The sequence below is a fragment of the Ascaphus truei genome, chromosome 13 (assembly GCF_040206685.1).
Source record: "Ascaphus truei isolate aAscTru1 chromosome 13, aAscTru1.hap1, whole genome shotgun sequence".
Taxonomy (NCBI): Eukaryota; Metazoa; Chordata; class Amphibia; order Anura; family Ascaphidae; genus Ascaphus; species Ascaphus truei.
Window position 1 is genome coordinate 9,635,085 of NC_134495.1, and position 23,660 is coordinate 9,658,744.

The 23,660-nt window shown below is 54.5% G+C and overlaps 2 protein-coding genes and 1 long non-coding RNA gene across 3 annotated transcripts in view; all 3 read right to left on the reverse strand.

Moving 5' to 3' along the window:
• Positions 1 to 1,085: 1,085 nt before the first annotated feature.
• PLA2G1B (phospholipase A2 group IB) lies at positions 1,086 to 8,464 on the reverse strand. The gene is made up of 4 exons (XM_075567877.1): positions 8,299 to 8,464; positions 5,952 to 6,111; positions 5,242 to 5,369; positions 1,086 to 1,693 (listed from the first exon to the last, which is right to left on the reverse strand). Exons 1-4 carry the CDS (start codon positions 8,333 to 8,335, stop codon positions 1,575 to 1,577), a joined length of 444 nt encoding a protein of 147 aa, XP_075423992.1. The 5' UTR covers positions 8,336 to 8,464; the 3' UTR covers positions 1,086 to 1,574.
• A 1,508-nt stretch (positions 8,465 to 9,972) lies between these two features.
• Positions 9,973 to 14,257, reverse strand: LOC142464811 (uncharacterized). The gene is made up of 2 exons (XR_012787724.1): positions 14,133 to 14,257; positions 9,973 to 12,754 (listed from the first exon to the last, which is right to left on the reverse strand). It is a non-coding gene; the product is annotated as an uncharacterized LOC142464811 (long non-coding RNA).
• A 989-nt stretch (positions 14,258 to 15,246) lies between these two features.
• The window catches only part of MSI1 (musashi RNA binding protein 1), a 75,017-nt gene continuing 66,603 nt past the window's right edge, over positions 15,247 to 23,660 (reverse strand). Inside the window, 3 exon segments of the mRNA XM_075569220.1 lie at positions 15,247 to 15,267; positions 15,958 to 16,112; positions 17,432 to 17,488. Coding sequence (XP_075425335.1) covers positions 15,247 to 15,267; positions 15,958 to 16,112; positions 17,432 to 17,488 — 233 coding nt within the window.

Consider the following 23,660-nt stretch of genomic DNA (forward strand, 5'->3'; position numbering starts at 1 on the left):
GTGTCAGAATACGAGTATACAGGGTCCTGAATGGTATATGCAGCCGCTCAGGCTAAACCCCACTGAGGTGTGTACACAGGAATATATGCAGCAACAGCGCTGTGTGGGGGTCTGCACACAGCCAGAAATACACATACAAGTCACCAGGAATACTTATTATTATAGCTGTATGCTGGTGGGAGGAGCTGTATGCTGGTGGGAGGAGCTGTATGCTGGTGGGAGGAGCTGTATGCTGGTGGGAGGAGCTGCATGCTGGTATCATTTGATCAGGTGCACCCTGTATATTCTGGACTCCTCCACCCCCGTTGATGACTCCCTTTAGAGATTTCTCTCCCATGAGTGTGTTTCTTTTTAACCCTGGAAGTGCAATTTCTTGGGGCTGCTTGTTTTAATAAACGTACCTATATTTTATACAGTTACATGCTATGGAGCCTGCGCTTCTTCTTGTCTTTTGGTTGTATGTTTGTGTATGTATATAATATACATATCCCATATATACACTCCCAGTTGAAGACAAAGGTCGAAACGCGTAGGAGAGGGAGCGCTTGGCAAGACACCCCGATTCTCTCTCTGAGAGCACGTACAGTAGATATGCCCGTTTGTGACTCTGCTGCTGCTATGCATACTCATGATTATGGACTGGCTATTACCACTTGCAGATAGCTATAACCAATGTATGACTGTAACTGCATTTACCAGGCGTTTTGTGACTTTACCATGTCTTTAGGAGCCACTTCAGCTCAAGGTTTGCTAAATACGTCATGGCTAGTTGGGTTATAGTTACTCTGTATTAGCCCGCAGAAGTTAGTGATATCTCAGGAGTTGTGTATTACATCAGTGCTGTGATAGGACACCGCCCTTACTCTGGATATTGGTTATTTAACCTCACTACACAACTTTTTTCCCCTTGTTTTGCCGTGTGGTTCCATATAGCACTGATGGGTCTGGATCTGCTTTTCAAGGCTATTTATTGCTTTATATCTGGTTATTAGTCGAGATACATATTATATGAGGAGTTACATCGGGGTAGTTCACCCTAACCCATATTGTCTGTGCACATACATGCTTTTTGTCTCATTTGGATTAAATTTGGCTTTAGCATCATAGATCTTTTGAGGACTCGTGCAGGGAGTCTGCTATTTTATAACCATTTTTGTACAGTTTTTAAATTTTTTTATTACATGTGAAATTCAATAAACGTTTGCTTAATTTTGGTAAACCTGTGTGCTCCTTTAGGGACTCTTTCCTCTATTCTTATGTATGTGTATATAGAGGGGGGGCTGTGCAGTGTGTGTGTGTATATATATATATATATATATATATATATATATATAGGGGGGGGAGAGAGAGAGAGAGAGAGAGCTGTGTGTGTATGGTATGTCATTTTAGTTTAATTAAGTTCAAGAAAAGTGTAGAATATTCCGTACAATAGGAATACTGGGCAGTGATGTTCTGTCTGTTCTTGCGGTTACTATTAAACATGGAGGCGCTGGAGTCCTGATCACGCTTTATTTCTGCCTAAGTCAGGCGCTATCCTGGAGCCGGAAAGATGTCAGAGTCAGCGACTGGGAAACTTAACAGTTTTTGTTCTTGTCCAGATTCTTGTAGGCCGAGTTATAAGGGGAGGTAGAGAAGCAGATGGCAGCCGCACGGTCACACTGGCAGATAAACTGTTCACAGGCATTGCTGTAGGCTGGGGGAGAGAGGAAAATGGTGGAGGAGAGGGGGGGGGGAAATGGTGGAGGAGAGGGGGAGAAAGAGGGGAGGAGAGGGGGAGAAAGAGGGGAGGAGAGGGGGAGAAAGAGGGGAGGAGAGGGGGGGAGAGGGAGAGAGGGGAGAGGGGGGAGGGAGAGAGGGGGGAGGGCAGAGAGGGAAGGAGGGGGGAAGGAAGAGAATAGAGAGGGGGGAGAGAGATGGGAGGGGGGAGAGAGATGGGAGGGGGGGAGAGAGATGGGAGGGGGGGAGAGAGATGGGAGGGGGGGGAGAGAGATGGGAGGGGGGAAAGGAGAGGAAGAAAAGAGGGTGGAGAGTTAGAGGGGGAGAGAGATTGTGTGGGGAGAGAGGGGGAAGAGAGGGGGGGGGAGAGAGAGGGGGGAAGAGAGGGGGGGGAGAGAGAGGGGGGAAGAGAGGGGGGGGAGAGAGAGGGGGGAAGAGAGGGAGGAGAGAAATTGTGTGGGGAGAGAGGGGGAAGAGAGAGGGGGGGGAGAAGAGAGAGGGGGGTGAAGAGAGAGGGGGGAAGAGAGAGGGAGGAGAGAAATTGTGTGGGGAGAGAGGGGGAAGAGAGAGAGGGAGGCAGAGAGAGAGGAGAGAAATTAACAGTATTTAAAATCACCCTCTGGGAATCAGCAGGGAGAGAGACGTGCGTCTGCAGCATGGTGTGTTTAGTTCAATTTAATATATAATATATCCATCTATTACAGAGCTGCTACAGCTTATTCATATCATCCCATTAAATCAGTCTGGCTAGTAAATGCAAAATAAAGCAAAATAATATCAAAAAGCTAAATCTCTCTGAAATGTCTACCGTATATCCATAGTGACCCATATAAAACCTGCCCGTCCAGCTGGCGATACCTTCCCACGTGTAATGGTCAGTGTTTATTATGTTTAATGGATCAGCTCATCCAGCTCAGCACATACAGGACACTATAATATAACCTGCGCGGTCGCACAAACGATACACAACGACGCACAAACGACGCGAGCAGCATTTTAACGCAATCCTGGAAAATATAGTGCTGGCCATGAATATGTATCCCAATGAAATCTATCCCCCGTCTGATAAAGTAATGCAATTATACAGAACACGCGTGTGGGAGCGGCGCTCGTCCCGTGTCAGACAGTGGGGAGGAATTCCAAAGTGCGGGGGAACAGCTTCAGGGGAGGAGAATCCGGCGGGTGCAGCCAACACAACACAGACACAACACAGACACACAATCCCTTCAAAGTGCCGTACAGAGGTACAAAGGAGAGCTCCACCCACACGTTCATAATGAATTTCTCCATTTAAAGCTGCAGTTCAAGCTGCCGTTTAAAAAATATATATATATATATATTATTTTTTTCCCATTCAATATGTGCATTAATACAATCTGCATACTGACACATGATTAGCTAAGCTGCAGATCAATCCGTTCTCCTGTAATCAATCGCTTGCTCTGGGCTATTTAATTCAGTTCTTGCACAGCATTGTGGGCAATGTAGTCCTGGAATATGATTGACTGGGCAGTTACTAGATACAATTGGTTCACTGCTAGAGAGAGGGCGGGGCTTAAGAGCCAGAGCCTATCAGAAGGGGAAGAGGCTGTGACTTTGGAAATGTTTCTTACATTAGAAACATTAAAAATGTCTTTAAAACATTTTTTTGTTAAATGCTACAAGTATTTTCTCATAGTACAGAACTGATTTATTACAAAAAAAAAACCATGTAGGATATTGCTGGGACTGCAGCTTTAATGTGACAGCCAAGAACAGTGGAAAGACAATGTTTCAGGCCCATATGGACCTTTCATCGGATGATCTGCTGTTCTTGGCTGTCACATTAAATTGGAGAACTTCATTATGAACCTGTGAGTAGAGGTCTATTTTGTATCTCTGTCCTAGAGGAGACCTGCACTGTGTATCTCTGTCCTAGAGGAGACCTGCACTTTGTATCTCTGTCCTAGAGGAGACCTGCACTGTGTATCTCTGTCCCAGATGAGACCTGCTCTGTGTATCTCTGTCCTAGAGGAGACCTGCCCTGTGTATCTCTGTCCCAGAGGAGACCTGCACTGTGTATCTCTGTCCCAGAGGAGACCTGCACTGTGTATCTCTGTCCCAGAGGAGACCTGCACTGTGTATCTCTGTCCTAGGGGAGACCTGCACTGTGTATCTCTGTCCCAGAGGAGACCTGCGCTGTGTATTTCTGTCCTAGGGGAGACCTGCACTGTGTATCTCTGTCCTAGGGGAGACCTGCACTGTGTATCTCTGTCCTAGGGGAGACCTGCACTGTGTATCTCTGTCCTAGAGGAGACCTGCACTCTGTATCTCTGTGCTAGAGGAGACCTGCCCTGTGTATCTCTGTCCTAGATGAGACCTGCTCTGTGTATCTCTGTCCCAGAGGAGACCTGCACTGTGTATCTCTGTCCTAGAGGAGACCTGCACTGTGTATCTCTGTCCTAGAGGAGACCTGCCCTGTGTGTCTTTGTCCTAGAGGAGACCTGCACTGTGTATCTCTGTCCTAGAGGAGACCTGCCCTGTGTGTCTTTGTCCTAGAGGAGACCTGCGCTTTGTATCTCTGTCCCAGAGGAGACCTGCACTGTGTATCTCTGTCCCAGAGGAGACCTGCGCTTTGTATCTCTGTCCCAGAGGAGACCTGCACTGTGTATCTCTGTCCTAGGGGAGACCTGCGCTGTGTATCTCTGTCCCAGAGGAGACCTGCACTGTGTATCTCTGTCACAGAGGAGACCTGCACTGTGTATCTCTGTCCCAGAGGAGACCTGCGCTTTGTATCTCTGTCCTAGAGGAGACCTGCACTGTGTATCTCTGTCCTAGATGAGACCTGCTCTGTGTATCTCTGTCCCAGAGAAGACCTGCACTGTGTATCTCTGTCCTAGAGGAGACCTGCACTGTGTGTGTCTGTCCTAGAGGAGACCTGTACTGTGTATCTCTGTCCCAGAGGAGACTTGCACTGTGTATCTCTGTCCCAGAGGAGACCTGCACTTTGTATCTCTGTCCTAGAGGAGACCTGCACTTTGTATCTCTGTTCTAGGGAAGACCTGTGCTGTGTATCTCTGTCCCAGAGGAGACCTGCACTTTGTATCTCTGTCCTAGAGGAGACCTGCACTGTGTATCTCTGTCCTAGAGGAGACCTGCACTGTGTATCTCTGTCCTAGAGGAGACCTGCCCTGTGTGTCTTTGTCCTAGAGGAGACATGCTCTGTGTGTCTCTGTCCTAGAGGAGACCTGCCCTGTGTGTCTCTGTCCTAGAGGAGACCTGCAGTTTGAAGAAATTATTAGACTGCAGGGAGGGTCGGAGGTGCCCTGACAAACAAAGTACTGCCACGGGTGGACTAGAAAACACCAGTGGGGTGTGTAGCTGAAATGGAAAAAGAGGCAGTGGGCTTCAGAAAAGAAATAAAGTGTGCTTTATTCAGCTCTGCGAGGTCCCAAACGTTGAGCCCTGAATAAAGCCCACTTTATTTTCTCAAGCCCACTGGAGTGTCGCCTCTTTCCCTGTGACGTACAGAACGGGGGGACTTACAGGTGCAGGTGATGCTGGTCCCGGAACAGGTGTATTTGTACTCCTTGGTATACGGGTTATCAGTGAGGCCGATGCAGCTGGAAAGTCTTTTCGCCTCCGTGTAGCAGCCATCGTGAACCTGGCAGCATCTGCAGAGAGGAGAAAGCAGAGACTGTGCTGGTATCCCATCCTGCATCATTATCTGCGGACGCACGAGAAACAGAGCGACAGGGGACCAGGGACAGGGAACAGGACCGGCCGGACCGGCGTTCCATGGGTTCCCCCACCACATCAGTCTACGAGTTAATTTCTACCCTGTGCCACAGATGGAAAAACACTTTGGGGGAGGGTCACTAACCTGACACAAGAAGCACAGGGGGTGAAAAGCAGGTGAACCCGGTTCCAGTCTTATTGGGAATTGGGAGTCACTTTAACTCCCTGTGCCTCAGGAACAGAAATTAGATTGTAAGCTCTATGGGAGAGGGGCGTCTTGTGTCTGCACAATTCTATTTGCGGCACTGCACTTTGTCAGCTCTATGTGAGAGGTTAGTGAGTTCTGGCGCTGGTGACCCATTGAGCTTTCATGTGTTATTGTGAAGCTTCTCTATCTGGGACCTTACACCACCCCCCCCCCCCCGAGCTGCTGCCTCATAGCCGTACTCCCCCAAATTCTAAGGGGTGACAGTTATAGGGGCACAATGGCAGAGAAGCTGGGTTTGTCTTCCACTTACCTGTCCAGAGTGTCCTTGGGGGTCCCACCTCCCCCCAGCCCACAGTAACACCCATAGTTATTAAACTCCAGGAGAGGCTCGCTGGTAGGGATGGCACATTTTATCAGACTGTGGAACTGCCAGAGTGCTCGGCTGTGAGGGGAGGCACTGGTGCAGGACGCTGTAAGAGAGATGGGGGGGGGGGGGAGAGAAGGAGATTAGGGGAGAGAGAGGAAGGAGGGAGAGGGAAAGAAATGGGGGAGAGAGAGAAAGGAATGGGGGGAGAGAGAGAGGAAGGAGGGAGAGAGAGGAAGGAGGGAGAAAGGACAGGGGGGAGAGAGAGGACAGGGGGGAGAGAGAGAGGACAGGGGGGAGAGAGGACAGGGGGGAGAGAGAGAGGACAGGGGGGAGAGAGAGAAGGCAGGGGGGAGAGAGAGAGGAAATGGGGGGAGTGATAGAACAGGGGGGAGAGAGAAAGAGGGGAAAGAGAAAAAGAGGGGGAAAGAGAGAAAGAGTGGGAAAGAAAGAGAGAAAGAGAGAGGGGGAAAGAGAAAAAGAGGGGGAAAGAGAGAAAGAGAGAGGGGGAAAGAGATAGAAAGAGGGACAGAAGGGAGAGCATTAATGTTATAATTGCCAGGCCTGCTAACCATTTGGTGCCACGTTACCCCTGCACCGGCGTCACCAACGAAGACTAAAACCGGCAGAATTTCCAATGTTTTTGTAATGAGTTTCCCCAAATTCTGGGATGTAATTGAGACAAATCAGCATAAAATGCATTAAAATGGTCAATAGCACCGAACATTGGGTAACCACGAGCCACGCCCTGAGCATTAATCACGTGGCCTTTAATATGCCAATGTCACCCATACCGCCTATATTATCCAAATCCCGCACAGGTGCGTGCAAAGCACCAGCAGCTCACTACTAATGGTGATCCTGCTCAGAAACACAGGGTGTTGTGGCTCCACACACGTTTCAGTGCGTGCAACGTACACACAATGTGCGAGGATAATATATTTACAAAGCCACCGGAATCCTATTCTGCTGGGTCGTTACACGGACAAGATCACGTAACTACGAGGGACTGCTCTCCCCCCCCCCCCCCAATTTAAAGGCCCAATCCAAGCAATATCCTACGTGTTTTGTTTAAATAAATCAGTTCTGTAGTGTTAGATACTTACTACCTTTGCTACATTTTAAAATTCAACTCTAAATGCCATTTTGAATGAGTTTTAATATACTGAGCATCCTGTGATTTCTATAGCAGGTTTTAGCACACTTCCCCAGCGGTGCAAGGTCTTTGCAACACTTCCGTTTGTATTGTATTGTATGTCTTTATTTATATAGCGCCATAAATGTACACAGCGCTTCACAGTAGTAATACATATCATATAAATAACAAATAATATAAATAACAGAGCATGGGAATAAGTGCTTCAGACATAAAAGTAACATTAAGGAAGGAGTCCCTGCTCCGAGGAGCTTACAATCTAATTGGTAGGTAGGGAGAACGTACAGAGACAGTAGGAGGGAATACTAGTAAGTGCGTCTGCAGGGGGCCAAGCTTTATGTGTCATGTGTCCATGATTATCCACAGTGCTATTCATATGCTTCTTTAAGCAGATGTGTCTTAAGGTGGGTCTTAAAGGTGGATAGAGAGGGTGCTAGTCGGGTATTGAGGGGAAGGGCATTCCAGAGATGTGGGGCAGAAAGTGAGAAAGGTTTAAGGCGGGAGAGAGCTTTAGATACAAAGGGGGTAGAAAGAAGACATCCTTGAGAAGAACACAAGAGTCGGGATGGTGTATAGCGAGAAATTAGGGCTGAGATGTAAGGAGGGGCAGAAGAATGTAAAGCTTTAAAAGTGAGCAGGAGAATTGAGTGTGAGATGCGGGATTTAATCGGAAGCCAGGAGAGGGATTTCAGGAGGGGAGATGCGGAGATCATTTGTTGCCAATATTCCCAGCAGCGTGAGCTGCAAACGGTAACAATAGATAACGTTACCTTAGTAATATCAGGATACATTGTAGCTGCTGAGTTACACTGAGTGAAGGATTGATTGAAACTGAAAGGCGGCCATTTAGTGAACCCTGGGAAGCAGGATCTTTGCTGATCGATCACGGGAGAACTTTTCGATCGGCAGCTTAGGTAATTAGTTTACAATAAAAAGGTAATCAAAGGCGGCATTTATAAAAAGCAAAAAAAACAAAAATGGTTGTTTTTTTAAGCTGCTTGGATTATCTCTTTAATTATTATATTATTATTATATAATGAGTTGTGGAGGATTTAGCGCACGCTACAGCAGGATATTACCCCAGGACCATTAGATGCGTTGTCACAGAGCTAAGAAATGATTACTGCGCAGACCTACCTGCCAGGAGCAGCGCCAGGAGCGCGGGGACCATCATGGCGGAGACTCGAAGTGTCCCGGCCCCAGCCCAACAATATTAAATACTCAAACTCTGACCTTGACACCTCAAGGACGCCAAGCGCCGCGCCGGCTGCCAAGTGCACATTTTCTCACTCGTTATGTAGCGGATAAAAGGCCGAGGACCTTGAACCAGCGCTGTTATTGGGAACTGCCTTCCCCAGGAGGGCTGCGGGTCTCTATTCATAGGAGTCTCAAGATAAGACTCTTCTCCCGCAGGGTCAATCATTCACCATGGAACACAGTCTCCCCACCGTGTGTGCCCAAGCGCCCCCCCCACCGTGTGTGCCCAAGCGCCCCCCCCCACCGTGTGTTCCCAAGCGCCCCCCCCCACCGTGTGTTCCCAAGTGCCCCCCCCACCATGTGTCCCCAAGCGTTCCCCCCACGTGTGTTCCCAAGCGCCCCCCCCATGTGTCTCCAAGCGTCCCCCCCCACCGTGTGTCCCCAAGCGCCCCCCACGTGTCCCCAAGCGCCCCCCCACGTGTGTCCCCAAGCGCCCCCCACGTGTGTCCCCAAGCCCTCCCCCCCACCGTGCCCCCAAGCCCCCCCCCACCGTGTGTCCCCAAGCCCTCCCCCCCACCGTGTGCCCCCAAGCCCCCCCCACTGTGTGTGCCCAAGGCTCCCACGGTGTCAGGTGTCAGAGCTTCAGCGTAATACAGAGTAACAGTGTTGAGAGACACACACACACGCACGCACGCACGCACGCACACACACACACACACACACACACTTAGGTTGTGTCACACTACTCCTTTATTATGCGAGAGTCATATTACAGAGACAGAGACACCCACCATGACAGTCATATCCCAGTGGCACACAACTTCACAATGAGTGTCTTGGTGTGACATTAATCTGCTGCAGCGACAGTGCGAGACACGTCCACTATTGACCCTTGCAGTGAAACGCACGCAGGCTGGTCCCCGAACCCCCGACTACTGAAACATTCATACAATGCTGGGTGCACAGGAATCATCACACAATGAAAATGTTGCCTGGGGCAGAAATGCGGTTACACTGAGGGATGACACTGCCTATTCCACCAACGCGCTCTTATGAGGAGTTTGGGATTAACCCTCTCAGGGCCTCTCGTCCCCGAATCCTCCGGTGTTGATGGCAGTCTGTAAATCAGCAGATGCGACAGGAATCCACTGCTGTCCCAGAACCCAGAGCTGGAGAGGGGGGGACAGGCCCAACAGGTCCCACCTCAAGGAGACCACCTCGTTACAGATTAACTGCAGACAAATAACAACAACAACCAACACCCACCAAACCCCTAACTGCCCAGCCAGCCAAGGAGGGGTGGAGAGAGAGGAAGGGGGGGAGAGAGAGGAAGAGAGGAGAGGAAGGGGGGAGAGAGAGAAAGAGAAAGGGGGGAGAGAGGAGAGAGAGGAAGGGGGGAGAGAGGAGAGAAAGGGGGAGAGAGGAGAGAGACGAAGGGGGGGAGAGAGAGGAAGGGTGGAGAGAGAAAGAGAGAGAGAGGAAGGGGGGAGAGAGAAAGAGAGAGAGAGTAAGAGAGGGGAGAGAGAGTAAGAGAGGGGAGAGAGAGTAAGAGAGGGAGAATGGGGGGAAAGAGAGGAGGGGGGAGCACACATGTTCACAAATAAAACAAAAGGAGAAGAAAATTGAACATTTTATTTGGAACTATTAAAAAAAACAAAAAACCTTTCCAGTCTCAGTAACAAAGATTATTGCTTTGAATGATTGTTTTACAGTACTGTAGGTGACCCCCGTCCATAATTAACTCTTTATAGATGATCACGATTGCCGCCCTCTCCCGGGGAGGCAGCGGGATTCATGAAAGCAATCATAGGTTTTAGAAAGCAGCATAACAGGAAGAATGTGGCTTTAAAACGACCCCCCCAAAAAATAATATATATGTGTGTGTCACTGTGTGCGTGTATGTCACTGTGTGCGTGTGTGTCACTGTGTGCGTGTGTGTCACTGTGTGCGTGTGTGTCACTGTGTGCGTGTGTGTCACTGTGTGCGTGTGTGTCACTGTGTGTGCGTGTGCTTCACTGTGTGCGTGTGCGTCACTGTGTGCGTGTGCGTCACTGTGTGTGTGCATGTACGTCACTGTGTGTGCGTGTACGTCACTGTGTGTGCGTGTGCGTCACTGTGTGCGTGTGCGTCACTGTGTGCGTGTGCGTCACTGTGTGCGTGTGCGTCACTGTGTGCGTCACTGTGTGCGTCACTGTGTGCGTGTGCGTCACTGTGTGCGTGTGTGCGTCACTGTGTGCGTGTGTGCGTCACTGTGTGCGTGTGCGTCACTGTGTGCGTGTGTGTCACTGTGTGCGTGTGTGTCACTGTGTGCGTGTGTGCGTCACTGTGTGTGTGTGCGTCAATGTGTGCGTGTGCGTCACTGTGTGCGTGTGCGTCACTGTGTGCGTGTGCGTCACTGTGTGCGTGTGCTTCACTGTGTGCGTGTGCGTCACTGTGTGCGTGTGCGTCACTGTGTGTGTGCATGTACGTCACTGTGTGTGCATGTACGTCACTGTGTGTGCGTGTGCGTCACTGTGTGCGTGTGCGTCACTGTGTGCGTGTGCGTCACTGTGTGCGTGTGCGTCACTGTGTGCGTCACTGTGTGCGTCACTGTGTGCGTGTGCGTCACTGTGTGCGTGTGTGCGTCACTGTGTGCGTGTGTGCGTCACTGTGTGCGTGTGCGTCACTGTGTGCGTGTGCGTCACTGTGTGTGCATGTGCGTCACTGTGTGTGTGTCACTGTGTGTGCGTGTGCGTCACTGTGTGCGTGTGCGTCACTGTGTGCGTGTGCTTCACTGTGTGCGTGTGCTTCACTGTGTGCGTGTGCGTCACTGTGTGTGTGCGTGTGCGTCACTGTGTGTGTGCGTGTGCGTCACTGTGTGTGTGCGCGCATCACTGTGTGTGTGCGTCACTGTGTGTGTGTGTGCGTCACTGTGTGCGCGCGTCACTGCGTGTGCGCGCATCACTGTGTGTGTGCGTCACTGTGTGTGTGTGCGTCACTGTGTGTGTGCGTGTGTCACTGTGTGTGCATCACTGTGTGTGTCACTGTGTGCGTGTGTGTCAGTGTGTGTGTGTGTGTGTCACTGTGTGTATGTGTGTGTCACTGTGTGTGTGTGTCACTGTGTGCGTGTGTGTGTGTGTGTCACTGTGTGTGTGTCACTGTGTGTGTGTGTCACTGTGTGTGTGTGTCACTGTGTGTGTGTGTCACTGTGTGTGTGTGTGTCACTGTGTGTGTGTGTGTGTGTGTCACTGTGTGTGTCACTGTGTGTATGTGTGTGTGTCACTGTGTGTGTGTGTCACTGTGTGCGTGTGTGTCACTGTGTGCGTGTGTGTGTGTGTCGGAGCAGGCCCACAATCTGCATGTAATTCATAATTACACGTTTCCATACAAAGTGCAGATCTAGTGGCAAGTTGCCCATACGTGTGGCCCGGAGGTAACAGTCACCAGCCAGGAAGTGCCTTATTGCCCTTATTAAAACATGTGTTGGTAAGCAGCAGCTTCACATGAAATGGCAAAAAAAGAACATTCAGCCATAAAGTGTTCCCAGGACCCCCTGATTCTCAGAGGTCTCCCCCCCCCCCCCCCGAGGATAGCGGCTGACCCTTAAAGAGTTAATTATCTCGGAGACGCGCGCACAGCAAGACGTTATACACAGCGCATCGCCGCGTATTCCCGGACATTCCGATGGGCCGAAGTCTCCGTTATAATAAAATGTGTATATATATATATATATATATAAAAAAAAAAATAATATCTGACCATCGAGTCAAGTTTCAGGAAGATATTGCTAAAATACAGGTCCCCGAGTGACCCAAGGACGCGCCGCGGGATGGTGGAGCCCTGGAGGTTGTCGGACAATCGGTGTGCGGTATTTACATATTTTACAGAAGAAAAAAAAACACACAAAAAAAAACAAAAAAAAAAAAAAAAAACACAATTCGGAGAAAATTAAAATAATTTCTGTCTACAAATAGTTTCTCGTTTTAGCAAAATATACATTTGTCTTGTTCTTTGTGCAGTGTCCTCTCCACGTCTCACTTTTACGTAAAAGCTGACATTTACATAAAAAAAATATTATTATTATTTTTTTAAAAACATTCCCAGACAAAACGTCCCCCCCCCCCATCCCCCCGGAAATCTCCCGCCAGTGTTTTGTACAGAGGTGCGTGCCCCCCCCCACGCCCGCCATCACCAGCGCAAAAAAATAATAATACAGAATTTAAAAAAAATAAACGTTTCCCTGAACTCGCTAAACATGGACACGAACACACGGCTAGGGGGAAATAAAACCCAGTAACTGGAGGGAGAGAAGGACACGAAATAAATACAAATTCCTACGCTGAAGGAGGCCGCTGGAAGGGGGGGGGGGGGCGCACGGTGACAGAGAAGGGGGGGCAGGAGATGCTTCAAATCGAACCTGTGGAAGAATGAGAAGCCCCCCATCAGTCACACTGTTATACTGTAGCACATTCAGTATTTATTTGGGTACATGGTTATGGGGGGGGGGAGATGAGAGAGAGGAGGGGTAGAGAGAGAGAGGAGCGAGCGAGGGGGGGTAGAGAGAGAGAGCGAGCGAGGGGGGTAGAGAGAGAGAGCGAGGAGGGGGTAGAGAGAGAGGGGAGCGAGGGGGTAGAGAGAGCGAGAGAGAGGGCGAGCGAGGGGGGTAGAGAGAGAGAGGGCGAGCGAGGGGGGTAGAGAGAGAGGGCGAGCGAGGGGGGTAGAGAGAGAGAGAGGGCGAGCGAGGGGGGTAGAGAGAGAGTGGGCGAGGGGGGTAGAGAGAGAGGGAGGGGGGGGTAGAGAGAGAGGGAGGGGGGTAGAGAGAGAGGGAGAGGGGGGTAGAGAGAGAGGGAGGGGGGTAGAGAGAGAGGGAGGGGGGTAGAGAGAGAGGGAGGGGGGTAGAGAGAGAGGGAGGGGGGTAGAGAGAGAGGGAGGGGGTAGAGAGAGAGGGAGGGGGGTAGACAGAGAGGGAGGGGGGTAGACAGAGAGGGAGGGGGGTAGACAGAGAGGGAGGCGGTAGACAGAGAGGGAGGGGGGTAGACAGAGAGGGAGGGGGGTAGACAGAGAGGGAGGAGGGTAGACAGAGAGGGAGGGGGGTAGACAGAGAGGGAGGGGGGGTAGACAGAGAGGGAAGGGGGGTAGACAGAGAGGGAGGAGGGTAGACAGAGAGGGAGGAGGGTAGACAGAGAGGGAGGGGGGTAGACAGAGAGGGAGGGGGGTAGACAGAGAGGGAGGGGGGTAGACAGAGAGGGAGGGGGTAGACAGAGAGGGAGGGGGGTAGACAGAGAGGGAGGGGGGTAGACAGAGAGGGAGGGGGTAGACAGAGAGGGAGGGGGTAGACAGAGAGGGAGGGGGGTAGACAGAGAGGGAGGGGGTAGACAGAGAGGGAAGGGGGTAGACAGAGAGGGAGGGGGGTAGACAGAGAGGGAGGGGGGTAGACAGAGAGGGAGGGGGGGGTAGACAGAGAGGGAGCACGCGGGGGGAAGGGGTGACAGTGACATTGATGACAGGTGACTTCAGGTTATAAAGAATCGGAGGAATTTGTGCAGAAATTCCTTGTTCTCCGACTATGACTGAAATAAAACTAGTAAACGAGGCGCCTGTGAATAAATCGCTGAACACAGATTCTCCCGACAGCGCCTCTCACCCGCCCCGACAGCGTGGCACCCGCCCCGACAGCGTGGCACCCGCCCCGACAGCGTGGCACCCGCCCCGACAGCGTGGCACCCGCCCCGACAGCGTGGCACCCGCCCCGACACCGGCCCACGTGACCGCCCCCTGCTGCCGTTCCCTCTCACCTCTTCAGATACCCGCAGCCTCAGTGTATCCGTTAGTGAAAGCTGTGGCAATCAAGAGGGCCTGGGGACAGAACGTGACATTATAATGCAAAGAGCGGATACACAGCAGGATGAAACAAGACGCCCTGCTCACACAGCACCCCGCTCTCCTCAAACACAGCACCCCGCTCTCCCCAAACACAGCACCCACCCCTCCCCACACACAGCACCCCCCCTCCCCACACACACAGCACCCCCCCTCCCCACACACACAGCACCCCCCTCCCCACAACACACAGCACCCGCCCACTTCCCACACACAGCACCCCCTTCCCACACACAGCACCCCCTTCCCACACACAGCACCCCCCTCCCCCACACACAGCACCCAACTCCCCACACACAGAACCCCCCTGCCCACACCCCACCGTTCTCCCCAAACACAGCACCCCGCTCTCCCCAAACACAGCACCCACCCCCTCCCCACAAACACAGCACCCCCCTCCCCACACACAAACAGCACCCGCCCACTCCCCACACACAGCACCCCCTTCCCCCACACACAGAACCCCCCCTGCCCACACACCCCGCTCTCCCCAAACACAGCACCCGCCCACTCCCCACACACAGCACCCCCCCACCAACACACAGCACCCCCCTCCCCACACACTGCACCGCCCACTCACCACACACACAGCACCCCCCCTGCCCACACACACAGCACCCCCCCTGTCCACACACACACACAGCACCCCCCTGCCCACACACACACAGCACCCCCCCCTGCCCACACACACACAGCACCTCCCCCTGCCCACACACACACACACAGCACCCCCCCTGCCCAGACACACACACACAGCACCCCCCCTGCCCACACACACACACAGCACCCCCCCTGCCCACACACAGCAATCCCCCCTGCACACACACAGCACCCCCCCCTGCCCACACACACACACACACACACATACAGCACCCCCCCTGCCCACACACACACACACACACACATACAGCACCCCCCCTGCCCACACAGCACCCCCCCCGCCCACACACAGCACCCCCCCTGCCCACACACACAGCACCCCCCCTGTGCACACACACAGAACCCCCCTGCCCACACACACAGCACCCCCTACCCCACATACAGCATCCCCTACCCATCACACAGCACCCCAACACCCCCTGCCCACACACAGCACCCCCCCTGCCCACACACAGTACCCCCCCCTGCCCACACATACGGCACCCCCCCTGCCCACACACACAGCACCCCCCCTGCCCACACACACAGCACCCCCCCGCCCACACACACAGCACCCCCCTGCCCACACATATCACCCCCTCCACCCACCTCCCCACAGCAACCCCTCTTGCCACAAACAGCACCTCACTCCCCACAGCACCCCCTCTTTTCACATAGCACCCTGCCCCCCACTCCCAACACATAGCACCCCCAACTCCCCATACATAGCACCCCCCCACATAGCACTCCCGACACATAGCAGCCCCCCCCCACTCCCGACACATAGCAGCCCCCCCACTCCCGACACATAGCAGCCCCCCCACATCCAGACACATAGCCCCACCACATCCAGACACCTTGCACAGCCCCCCACACCCAGACACCTTGCACAGCCCCCCCCACACCCAGACACCTTGCACAGCCCCCCCACACCCAGACACCTTGCACAGCCCCCCCACATCCAGACACATAACCCCCCCCCGCATCCAGACACATAGCCCCCCCCGCATCCAGACACATAGCCCCCCCCCCCCACACCCAGACACCTTGCACAGCCCCCCACATCCAGACACATTGCACAGCCCCCAGAGCCACACTTACCCCCAGGCTGTGTCCAAACCCCGTGCTGGGCGCTGGGCTGGCTGCACTGAGGTAGCTGCTGACCGCCGAGTCCTGATTGGCTGCTCCGTACAGCTCTGCCATCGTCCCCGGGCTGCTGGTTCCCAGAAACCCCCCTGTGCGGGTTGGAGTGGAACCTTATTTACAAAAGTAAGAGAGCACATCTTACCGACAGCCCCCTAATCCCAGCCCCCCCCCAAATTAGAGCCCCCTAATCCCTGCCCCCCCAAATTACAGAGCCCCCTAATCCCTGCCCCCCCAAATTACAGAGCCCCCTAATCCCTGCCCCCCCCAAATTACAGAGCCCCCTAATCCCTGCCCCCCCAAATTACAGAGCCCCCTAATCCCTGCCCCCCCCAAATTACAGAGCCCCTAATACCTGCCCCCCCAAATTACAGAGAGCCCCCTAATCCCTGCCCCCCAAATTACAGAGCACCCTAATCCCTGCCCCCCCAAATTACAGAGCCCCCAAATCCCTGCCCCCCCATATTACAGAGACCCCTAATCCCTGCACCCCCCCATATTACAGAGACTCCTAATCCCTGCCCCCCCCCATATTACAGAGACCCCTAATCCCTGCCCCCCACATTTTACAGAGCCACATAATCCCTGCACCCCCATATTAGAGAGCCCCCTAATCCCTGCACCCCCCATATTACAGAGGGCCCCCTAATCCCTGCACCCCCCATATTACACAGAGCCCCCTAATCCCTGCACCCCCATATTACAGAGAGCCCCCTAAGCCCTGCATCCCCCCATATTACAGAGAGCCCCCTAATCCCTGCACCCTTCCCATATTACAGAGGCCCCTAATCCCTGCACGCCCCATATTACAGAGAGCCCCCTAATCCCTGCACCCCCCCATATTACAGAGAGCCCCCTAATCCCTGCACCCCCCCATATTACAGAGAGCCCCCTAATCCCTGCACCCTTCCCATATTACAGAGAGCCCCCTAATCCCCCCACAAACCAATCTCACTCGGACACTCCCCGACCTCAGCCAGCAACCGCCCCAAAACCCATGTATGTATATCTTTATTTATATAGCGCCCTCAATGTACACAGCGCGTCACAGCAGTAACACGCGTCACAGCAGTAACACGCGTCACACAATATAACACAGAGTGGGAATAAGCGCACAGACATAAAAGTAACATTAGGAAAAGCAGTCCCTTCCCGAAGAGTTTAGCACCCACCTCAGCCAGCAGTAGCCTGCAACCCAAATCTCCCCATCCCAGCTCCCCCTGCACCCCCCTCCCACCCCATCTCCTCTACAAACCCCCACTAGCCCATCTCCCCTGCAACCCCTCCCTCCCCCCCCCATCTATGGAGGGCTCCTATTATCCTCCTGAGATTTTATTCTATCCCAGGACACCCCCCTTCCTTCCTCCTCCCCCTGCCGGGCACACACAGAGCTCCCCCCAATGCGTCATTATTCTCGTTAAACTTCCGTTACCTCTCACCACGGCTGCAGCTGCTGCGGCCACCGGCCCGTACGCAGTCAGGGGGATCGCTGAAAGACAGGAGGCAGCAGTGCGAGAGGTCAAACGGACGCCCCTCATAATGCAGGAATTATACAATAAAAAGACTTTGTAAGAACTCGTGGAACCTGCAGAAGGAACGCCAGTGAAAGGGGGAGCGGAGCGGAGGGACAGAGAGAGCCCTGCGCACAGAGGCAGAGCGGAGGGACAGAGAGAGCCCTGCGCACAGAGGCAGAGCGGAGGGACAGAGAGAGCCCTGCGCACAGAGGCAGAGTTATAGGGACAGAGAGCCCTGCGCACAGAGGCAGAGCGGAGGGACAGAGAGAGCCCTGCGCACAGAGGCAGAGTTATAGGGACAGAGAGAGACCTGCGCACAGAGGCAGAGTTATAGGGACAGAGAGAGAGCCCTGCGCACAGAGGCAGAGTTATAGGGACAGAGAGAGAGCCCTGCGCACAGAGGCAGAGTTATAGGGACAGAGAGAGACCTGCGCACAGAGGCAGAGTTATAGGGACAGAGAGAGACCTGCGCACAGAGGCAGAGTTATAGGGACAGAGAGAGAGCCCTGCGCACAGAGGCAGAGTTATAGGGACAGAGAGAGAGCCCTGCGCACAGAGGCAGAGTTATAGGGACAGAGAGAGCCCTGCGCACAGAGGCCGAGTTATAGGGACAGAGAGAGACCTGCGCACAGAGGCAGAGTTATAGGGACAGAGAGAGAGAGCCCTGCGCACAGAGGCAGAGTTATAGGGACAGAGAGAGACCTGCGCACAGAGGCAGAGCGGAGGGACAGAGAGAGCCCTGCGCACAGAGGCAGAGTTATAGGGATAGAGAGAGAGCCCTGCGCACAGAGGCAGAGTTATAGGGACAGAGAGAGCCCTGCGCACAGAGGCAGAGTTATAGGGACAGATAGAGACCTGCGCACAGAGGCAGAGTTATAGGGATAGAGAGAGCCCTGCGCACAGAGGCAGAGTTATAGGGACAGAGAGAGACCTGCGCACAGAGGCAGAGTTATAGGGACAGAGAGAGACCTGCGCACAGAGGCAGAGTTATAGGGACAGAGAGAGAGCCCTGCGCACAGAGGCAGAGTTATAGGGACAGAGAGAGAGCCCTGCGCACAGAGGCAGAGTTATAGGGATAGAGAGAGAGCCCTGCGCACAGAGGCAGAGTTATAGGGACAGAGAGAGCCCTGCGCACAGAGGCAGAGTTATAGGGACAGAGAGAGACCTGCGCACAGAGGCAGAGTTATAGGGACAGAGAGAGAGCCCTGCGCACAGAGGCAGAGTTATAGGGACAGAGAGAGAGCCCTGCGCACAGAGGCAGAGTTATAGGGACAGAGAGAGAGCCATGCGCACAGAGGCCGAGTTATAGGGACAGAGAGAGCCCTGCGCACAGAGGCCGAGTTATAGGGACAGAGAGAGACCTGCGCACAGAGGCAGAGTTATAGGGACAGAGAGAGAGAGCCCTGCGCACAGAGGCAGAGTTATAGGGACAGAGAGAGACCTGCGCACAGAGGTAGAGCGGAGGGACAGAGAGAGCCCTGCGCACAGAGGCAGAGTTATAGGGATAGAGAGAGAGCCCTGCGCACAGAGGCAGAGTTATAGGGACAGAGAGAGCCCTGCGCACAGAGGCAGAGTTATAGGGACAGAGAGAGACCTGCGCACAGAGGCAGAGCAGAGGGACAGAGAGAGCCCTGCGCACAGAGGCAGAGCGGAGGGACAGAGAGAGCCCTGCGCACAGAGGCAGAGCGGAGGGACAGAGAGAGCCCTGCGCACAGAGGCAGAGCGGAGGGACAGAGAGAGCCCTGCGCACAGAGGCAGCGTTATAGGGACAGAGAGAGACCTGCGCACAGAGGCAGAGTTATAGGGACAGAGAGAGAGCCCTGCGCACAGAGGCAGAGTTATAGGGACAGAGAGAGAGACGTGCGCACAGAGGCAGAGTTATAGGGACAGAGAGAGAGACCTGCGCACAGAGGCAGAGTTATAGGGATAGAGAGAGACCTGCGCACAGAGGCAGAGTTATAGGGACAGAGAGAGACCTGCGCACAGAGGCAGAGTTATAGGGCCAGAGAGAGAGACCTGCGCACAGAGGCAGAGTTATAGGGACAGAGAGAGACCTGCGCACAGAGGCAGAGTTATAGGGACAGAGAGAGAGCCCTGCGCACAGAGGCAGAGTTATAGGGACAGAGAGAGCCCTGCGCACAGAGGCAGAGTTATAGGGACAGAGAGAGACCTGCGCACAGAGGCAGAGTTATAGGGACAGAGAGAGAGCCCTGCGCACAGAGGCAGAGTTATAGGGACAGAGAGAGAGCCCTGCGCACAGAGGCAGAGTTATAGGGACAGAGAGAGACCTGCGCACAGAGGCAGAGTTATATGGACAGAGTCAGGACTGTCACCCATTACAGATAATGGACACGGAGCCCAGATCCACTAAAGGCGTTTAAGCTTTAGCACACCTTTACTCCCATTCATGTGAATGCTAAAGCGTGGCACACTTCCGTGGCTCTGGGCCCGAGTCCGAGAATTTCCCGGGATGACAGCAGGAGGGATAGAGAGAGAAGTTACACGTTTCTGTTGCCTTTAATACCAGACGACTTATTCAAATAAATATTTATTTTATTATTATTATTCAAAATGTATCTAGGGGTAAATGAAGTGAGCGGATTATCGCTGCTCCGTGTAATGGGGTAAGAAACGAGCACTTAATCCCGTTACAGCCGTGGTAAGAATGCGGCGGAATAAGAATACAGCAGGAGTGAAACCTCTCCGCGGAATGAGAGCCGCGAGGGGACAGACCCCACCGCGCAGGACAGATACACGAACAGACCGCACTGCGCAGGACAGATACACGGACAGAACCCCACTGCGCAGGACAGATACACGGACAGAACCCCACTGCGCAGGACAGATACACGGACAGAACCCCACTGCGCAGGACAGATACACGGACAGACCCCACTGCGCAGGACAGATACACGGGCAGAACCCCACTGCGCAGGACAGATACACGGACAGAACACCACTGCGCAGGACAGATACACGGACAGAACCCACCGCGCAGGACAGATACACGGACAGACCCCACTGCGCAGGACAGATACACGGACAGGCCCCACCGCGCAGGACAGATACACGGACAGACCCCACTGCGCAGGACAGATACACGGACAGAACCCCACCGCGCAGGACAGATACACGGACAGACCGCATTGCGCAGGACAGATACACGGACAGAACCCACCGCGCAGGACAGATACACGGACAGAACCCACCGCGCAGGACAGATACACGGACAGACCCCACCGCGCAGGACAGATACACGGACAGGCCCCACCGCGCAGGACAGATACACGGACAGGCCCCACTGCGCAGGACAGATACACGGACAGGCCCCACCGCGCAGGACAGATACACGGACAGGCCCCACCGCGCAGGACAGATACACGGACAGGCCCCACTGCGCAGGACAGATACACGGACAGAACCCACTGCGCAGGACAGATACACGGACAGACCCCACTGCGCGGGACAGATACACGGACAGGCCCCACTGCGCGGGACAGATACACGGACAGAACCCACTGCGCAGGACAGATACACGGACAGAACCCACTGCGCAGGACAGATACACGGACAGAACCCCACTGCGCAGGACAGATACACGGACAGACGCCACCGCGCAGGACAGATACACGGACAGGCCCCACCGCGCAGGACAGATACACGGACAGAACCCACCGCGCAGGACAGATACACGGACAGGCCCCACCGCGCAGGACAGATACACTGACAGAACCCCACTGCGCAGGACAGATACACGGACAGACCCCACTGCGCAGGACAGATACACGGACAGACCCCACTGCCCAGGACAGATACACGGACAGACCCCACCGCGCAGGACAGATACACGGACAGGCCCCACCGCGCAGGACAGATACACGGACAGAACCCACCGCGCAGGACAGATACACGGACAGAACCCACCGCGCAGGACAGATACACGGACAGACCCCACTGCGCAGGACAGATACACGGACAGACCCCACTGCGCGGGACAGATACACGGACAGACCCCACTGCGCGGGACAGATACACGGACAGAACCCACTGCGCGGGACAGATACACGGACAGACCCCACTGCGCAGGACAGATACACGGACAGACCCCACTGCGCGGGACAGATACACGGACAGACCCCACTGCGCGGGACAGATACACGGACAGACCCCACTGCGCGGGACAGATACACGGACAGACCCCAACGCGCAGGACAGATACACGGACAGGCCCCACTGCGCAGGACAGATACACGGACAGAACCCCACTGCGCAGGACAGATACACGGACAGACCCCACTGCGCAGGACAGATACACGGACAGACCCCACTGCGCAGGACAGATACACGGACAGACCCCACTGCGCGGGACAGATACACGGACAGACCCCAACGCGCAGGACAGATACACGGACAGAACCCACCGCGCAGGACAGATACACGGACAGACCCCACTGCGCAGGACAGATACACGGACAGACAGATACACGGACAGAACCCACCGCGCAGGACAGATACACGGACAGAACCCCACTGCGCAGGACAGATACACGGACAGACAGATACACGGACAGAACCCACCGCGCAGGACAGATACACGGACAGACCCCACCGCGCAGGACAGATACATGGACAGACCCCACTGCGCGGGACAGATACACGGACAGACCCCACTGCGCAGGACAGATACACGGACAGAGCCCACTGCGCGGGACAGATACACGGACAGACCCCACTGTGCGGGACAGATACACGGACAGAACCCACTGCGCAGGACAGATACACGGACAGAACCCAACGCGCGGGACAGATACACGGAGAGAACCCAACGCGCAGGACAGATACACGGACAGAACCCCACTGCGCAGGACAGATACACGGACAGACCCCACTGCGCAGGACAGATACACGGACAGACCCCACTGCGCAGGACAGATACACGGACAGACCCCACTGCGCAGGACAGATACACGGACAGAACCCCACTGCGCAGGACAGATACACGGACAGACCCCAACGCGCAGGACAGATACACGGACAGAACCCACCGCGCAGGACAGATACACGGACAGACCCCACTGCGCAGGACAGATACACGGACAGAACCCACCGCGCAGGACAGATACACGGACAGACCCCACTGCGCAGGACAGATACACGGACAGAACCCACCGCGCAGGACAGATACACGGACAGACCCCACTGCGCGGGACAGATACACGGACAGACAGATACAAGGACAGACCCCACTGCGCAGGACAGATACACGGACAGACCCCACTGCGCAGGACAGATACACGGACAGACCGCACCGCGCAGGACAGATACACGGACAGACCCCACTGCGCAGGACAGATACACGGACAGACCCCACTGCGCGGGACAGATACACGGACAGACCCCACTGCGCAGGACAGATACACGGACAGACCCCACTGCGCGGGACAGATACACGGACAGAACCCCACTGCGCAGGACAGATACACGGACAGAACCCACTGCGCGGGACAGATACACGGACAGACCCCACTGCGCAGGACAGATACACGGACAGAACCCCACTGCGCAGGACAGATACACGGACAGACCCCACTGCGCAGGACAGATACAAGGACAGAACCCACTGCGCAGGACAGATACACGGACAGAACCCACTGCGCAGGACAGATACACGGACAGGCCCCACTGCGCAGGACAGATACAAGGACAGACCCCACTGCGCAGGACAGATACACGGACAGACCCCACTGCGCAGGACAGATACACGGACAGACCCCACTGCGCGGGACAGATACACGGACAGGCCCCACTGCGCGGGACAGATACACGGACAGGCCCCACTGCGCAGGACAGATACACGGACAGACCCCAACGCGCAGGACAGATACACGGACAGAACCCACCGCGCAATACAGATACACGGACAGACCCCACTGCGCAGGACAGATACACGGACAGAACCCCACTGCGCAGGACAGATACACGGACAGACAAATACACGGACAGAACCCACCGCGCAGGACAGATACACGGACAGACCCCACCGCGCAGGACAGATACACGGACAGACCCCACTGCGCGGGACAGATACACGGACAGACCCCACTGCGCAGGACAGATACACGGACAGAGCCCACTGCGCGGGACAGA